Genomic DNA, 6,027 nt, shown 5'->3' on the forward strand with positions numbered 1-6,027 from the left:
AGAAGAGATTTGAGTCGTGGCTCTGCAGCGGGATTTCCCTCTGTTATAAACACTTTATGGCACTGGCATGCAGGGACACTGCTGTACTTCTTTTAATAATGACAGGGAAAGCTGCGCCTGGTCCAAGGAGCACTCACACTTGTGCTCTGTCCACTGGCACAACTGGAAAACAGCTGCTGGTGCACTACTGTCCTTGAAAATATCTGGAAATATACTGACACACTTATGAGCTTGCAAATATTTTCTAAGTGAACTTTGATTAAAGAGACACTTCGGGCTAGCATTTCTGGGCTTTCTTAGTTATTAATCAGGTTCATTTCAAATCTGAAATTTTCACATTTTCGACCACATGAAATATAGTAGACATTTGATTTGGACAAATGAGTGATGAATGTTTCACATGTTTCACATCTCTGCTGTTGGTTGATCCCAGTAAAAACAGTGACAGCGTCCTGTTACCTCGCACTTTTCCAGTGTTTACATGTTGTTTACATTATAGGGCATATGGATGGAGGGGTACTTTAAAGCTCTGACAAACTACTTTCGACAGTGCCGTGGGGAAGTTACTTTAGTTTGAGTGCTGTAAGTTCAGTGCACGGGTTTGAGACTATCCTTTATTTGGATAAAAAGCTGTCATGTGATGAGCTGAGCAGGGGTCAAAAATGCACAAACAAGTCCAGTCAATACATTTTTAACCACACATCACATGAAAAGTGATGTTGTGGGACACTTACAGTCATTGCAAACTTTCCTGTAAATCACTGAGCCCAGCACATAAAGATAAGAAATGAATTGTTGACAAGGGTATATTTTTATTTTTAAAAAGTGCCAATCACCTTCATCTATGGAAATAGACAAATCAAATTTAACATTCTGGGTCCTCCTGCTGCTCTAATCTGATAGAGGTGTAAATTGAACACAAGACCCGTGTTGTGATGATGCATAGCATATGACGTGCAAACTGCTGCATATGCAAATCTGCATGGTTAATTGGACAATTCATCAAATGACTGTTGGCATGTTACTGATCAAATCACACGACTGAAAACAAGTCCAATAAAGAATGTCAGGTAACTTTAATCCTCTCAAATGAATAAACTTTAAAGAGTTGTTACAAGAAAAAAAAGGACAGAACAAAAACAACTATGATAAAGTTTTACTCACATGAAAGCGTGGTAGATGAAAGCGCATCCTCGTGGTCTTTCTAGCACGTTGTAGAGACAGTTTTGCAACTTTCTGTAGCGTTTGCTCGAAGCAGACGAGTTGGCTCTTGGTCCCGGCGGCCCGGGCAACGGGGTGCCCAGGAGACCTGTGCGGTGAGACGGGTGTCCGCGCTCCGGTGTGGACGGTTCGCTCCTCTCCGTGTGGACAGCAGTGAGAGCCACGAACTCTACACGCCTGTCGTCGTTCTGTGCCGGGGGCACCAGCATTCTGATACCGCCGTTGTTAGACGGACTTCCTAACATCTTCTTTAGACTACATACGATTTAACAAATCACTTTTTCCGACTAGATGACCTGCGAGTGCGCACAGCAAAGTTTTGCCCAAGTCATGGTCCGGTTTGTCATGGTCTTAAAGTGGACCAAAAGTAAGCTTGAGATCAGAACACACTTGTGAATATCATCACTGCTTTGTCAGTCCCGGTTTAACAAATTCAGATTGAAAAGTTATCTGTAAATACAGTCAGGGTTGCAAAAGAAAAAGCCTTTAGTCTGGGGACAAGTGCGTCGCGCTGAAACGTGACCTACAGCGGTCATTGTAAAAGAGTCAGGTGTGATAAGTAATTATCCGGGTGCAGAGTTGTGATTACACATGCACAAAGTCCAAGAAAACATCCACGTTAAGCTGCTAACCTGTCATCACTTGACAGGGATGGTAGCCTTTAACAGGTAAAGTATCTGAAACGTGCTACACATGCAGTTAACAAGGCTACAAAACAAGCAAGCGCGCGTGTCTCCATACAAAATGTACTTTATATATATAACTGCAGTAAGAAGCGTTTAGACAGTAAGGTTAACTAAGCTGTTAACTGTAGCTTCAATTGTAAAAGTGAGACTCGCCACAGCCGTTCATCAGCCTGCTCTCCCCTCCTCGCGCGTTTCCGTGGTCCAGTGCTCCTCTGCTCCGGCACGCGGGGTGGAGCGCGCACAAGTGAGGAAGACCACTTAGTGTGATGTCTTTAAACTGCAAACGACGAAACTCTACAAACGCCTGCTGATGTTTGCATCTGGTTTGTAAAAGCTGACAAAGATGAAACACCCTCTTTTTCAGAGAGTTTGACGTGCGGAGGAAAGAGAAAGGAGCGGAGGAAGTGGCGCACGGGACAACAGCATCCAGGGAAAGGGCAAAGTGATTTTCTCATCAAGGAAGATTTCTCTTGAAGAGTGGGAGGTTTCAAGTACAGCTAACAACTTTGATGTAGGAACTGCTGCTTATGAATGTGTACCAAAAACGGTGTTCACTACAACTCCCCTAATAGGACCGAGGATAATTTTGAGTACCAGAATGTTTCATGTGGTCAGTGTGAGTTTTAAGCCTTTTCATCCTTTTCCAGTTTTCGAACGAGCTAAAACCTGGAATTATAATTTACATATGAAGGCTTTTAGTGATTGATTAGCAAACAAGAACAGTAAAAAGGGCAACGATTAGTTGCAGAAGATCAAGAAAATTGGTTGCATTTGAATTAACTAAGACAGTTTTGACACCCAAGCACTCAAATATTTTATAAGTTATATTATAGAACAGTGAAAATCATTTCAAAAATATATGGTCCCTTATGTGGTGTTCGATTACAAACAAAATTAAATTATTTCTATATTTTGTCTGCTCATTTGGAGCAGACAAAACATTAGCTTCAACATAAGTCACACCTGGTCCTCAGTTTTCATTGTGACAATACAATTTAATGATTTATATTATAAATCACAAAACACAAACAGGCAGCCTCTAAAGAGGATTGCTATTTGTACTTGTAGTGGGACGGCCTGGGGCTAAACCGCGACAGGCGTTTGGGAAAGCAGGGACAGGTGCTGCTGGGAGAACCAGCGAGACACTGACAACAGATCTTTTCTAAATCTATGACTGTGACAAACACACTGGCTCTCTGTGGTTATGACACAAACCCACAGTACCCTGTAAAGAGATCACCTGTCAGAGGGGCCTCCGAGGAATGCATGGCGAGGTGGTCCCCAAACTCCCGCTGGCCTCACTGTATCATCTGATCACCACAAGTGATTTCAAAGATTACTCACTGATCTGTTTATATAACAGGTCGAATGTAAACCTGGACATGCTTTTGGTTGGAATCGTGAGGAGGAAATTATTCCCTCCTGATTTTTCAAATAAAGAGAACATTTGCTCTTCTTCTTTTGCACATCATCACTCAAATCTGTGGTTCCATTGAATACCTCTCTCGAGTGCATGACATGCAAGTTTTACACATGATCACAAACTGATCGTCTAACATGACTTTGTTTACAGTGTTCCATAACAACAGCAGAGCCAGGTTACTCCATCGTGTCTAGTGCAGTTTATGGAACATGCAGGTCTGTGTGGTGACGTGTGGGAATGCGGCTGGAGTCTCTCACAAGTCAGAAATGTCGACATTATTCCCAGGGCCTGCTCATATTGCATAACTATACATCACTAATCCTCAAGTCTTTATTCAGCGTTGTACATATAGACTGGCAGACTCACTGTTGGCTATAACATGGAATCCTGTGTTGACAGCTGTACCTCTTTTAGCAATGTGTTAAGTCAGAGAGGGACTGTTAAACATCACTAATTAGTATGAACAGTAAAGTAAACGTTTTCAAACGGATAGTTTTGCACCCGGTTTGATTTGTTTGTATAAAATTGCAAACGAGTCATTGGTGGATTTTTCCCCCCAGATAATCTAATCAATCATTTAATATGTACAACTTGTGTAAAGATTTTTATAAAATTGCAGATTTTCAATTATAAATGTCTTGCTTGGGTTCTTATGATTTTTGGGTTGTTTTTGTAGTCAGATTCTCATACTTTATTTATATGCATTCTTTCACCACGTGTCAAGGCCCTTTCTAAACCCATTTAAAAGGTGCTTTATAAACAGTTGTTTTTATGACAAAATGTTAATTAAAATGTTCAAACATCCAACGTTTTTCATGTGCATCTCATTTAATCAGTTGACAAGAGCAAAACTCAATACATGTTCAATTTCCATACACATTCAGAAAGTAGATCCAATCAGTAATAATAGATAAAAGACGAATGTTTTTTATATTACCAACAATACTTTTGCAGGAAGCAGCCAACGTCTTAACTGCACAATCCACAAAACAAATAGAAGTAAAACCTGTTTCCCTATAATATATCTAGACCTCTATTTTTATTTTGAATATATATAAATATACGTTACACATTCACAAGAGGAAATTTAAGTTTAAACCCTTATAGAGAGAAATACCCACACACACACAAACAGGACCTGTGGACATGCTTGATGGAGAGATGTCAGAGTGGGGCTTCTATACAGGGAGCACCCCTGAGTTGTCGGAGGTTTGTTGCCTTCATTCAAGGACACCTCAGCAGAACTCTGGCAGTGACCTGGAATCTCTACAGCAAACGAGACTTATCTACATACTATGGTCAGTAGCGGGACTTGAGCCGGCAACCCTCCGGTTTCCAACCCAAGTCCTTAGCTGAGCCACTGCTTGGTACATTGATATGAAATTAGGAGAAAGCTGACCTCCCACTTGTGTATAGAAGCTGTGTACTTCTGACCTCTTAGAATAGTTATGTAGCTGTAAATAACAGATAGAGGAGGGATATGGGATCTAATTTGAGAAAAGGGTCATTTAAGAGTCTTGTGGAGTCTAACCACACAATGATGAATAAAGGAGGGGTTACTGAAACATCAACATAACAGCATCCTGTACCGGGGATCACCCTCTACAAACAGCTCTCTGTTAGTCTGGTTTCCTCCACCTCCTCCTCCTCCTCCTCCACCTCTTCGTCTGTCAGCTGTCCAAACCAGGCTGAGGAAGAAGGTGTCGACGGACAGGGCGGCCCTGCTTCTACCCCTGGGGGATTTACATCAAAGTTCCTCAGGAGCAAAACTATGCTCCCCCTCTTTCTAAAGCGTTTATCTCATTCGGTTATCAACACTCAGAGTATCCAACGTGACAACACACAACAGCTGAGCGAGGTCACACTGTAAAATCTGTAATGGCGGCCTGTAAGGAAGGGCTCACACACTCATAGTCGAAGATTTGGAGGCCCTCAGAGTGGAAAGACAGTCCGGGACGACCCCAAGCAGACTGCAGGGTCCCAGTGTTAGGAGGCAACTGTTGGGTTCCCTTCAGGCCCACCTCTTTCCTCTCTCTCTCTCTCTGTTGATATTTCCGCTGCACTCGTCACACTGAGTGTTCACTTACGCCCCACAGAGCCATGCTGAGCTCTGGGAGTCGACAGCCACTCAGGGAATCTATGGGAACTTAAAAATACTTACATCAGCACTTGTGCACTACACATAGTACAGTTTGGTCTCACTCCGTCCGACTCCCACCAACCTTTTGTTTTCTACTGCGCACTTGGATGTTTCCTTACACCACTTAATAGCTTTCCCAGGCTTTGCTCTTGTTTGCATTTCTTTAACCTCTTCCTAATCGTGTCCATTTCCTCCACTTTAACCCAGTTTGATCTAAATGGGATATATCAGAGAGGCGAAGACAGGAGGGGTGCAAATGATTTGTTGATTCAGTGTGTGTTATGTTAGATTAATGTGGTTTTTATACGTCTGCTTTTAGTCTTTGGAGAGATGAAATGAGACACATAAACAGCACTGTGTTTGGAGCAAGAACCCCCCACAGAGAAACACACTCCAACCATGATGTAGTCAGAGTAAAAAATGTCAGCTGATGTAAGGCAGCTTTCCTGTCTGAAACAATCAGACAATCTGCCTTTCTACGGCATGAATACTGCATGTAAGTGACTGAGTCAGGAAATTACAGTAGTTTGGTTTGAGACCTCTGTCAATGGCCAATT

At 42.2% G+C, this 6,027-nt stretch overlaps 1 protein-coding gene across 5 annotated transcripts in view; it reads right to left on the bottom strand.

Moving 5' to 3' along the window:
- kcnq4 (potassium voltage-gated channel subfamily Q member 4) overlaps positions 1–6,027 on the bottom strand; it is a 44,450-nt gene that overhangs the window by 36,560 nt on the left and 1,863 nt on the right. For 2 of the 5 annotated variants that reach the window (XM_079368057.1, XM_079368055.1), the window contains exon 1: positions 1,165–2,486. The exons of 1 other annotated variant lie outside the window; for it this stretch is intronic. In XM_079368057.1, coding sequence (XP_079224183.1) covers positions 1,165–1,466 — 302 coding nt within the window. In that variant the 5' untranslated portion in view covers positions 1,467–2,486. Of the gene's footprint in view, positions 1–1,164; positions 2,490–6,027 lie in introns of those variants that run through there. 2 more of the 5 variants (XM_079368054.1, XM_079368056.1) reach the window with 2 other exon arrangements.

This window comes from Symphodus melops, assembly GCF_947650265.1.
Source record: "Symphodus melops genome assembly, chromosome: 18".
Lineage (NCBI taxonomy): Eukaryota > Metazoa > Chordata > Actinopteri > Labriformes > Labridae > Symphodus > Symphodus melops.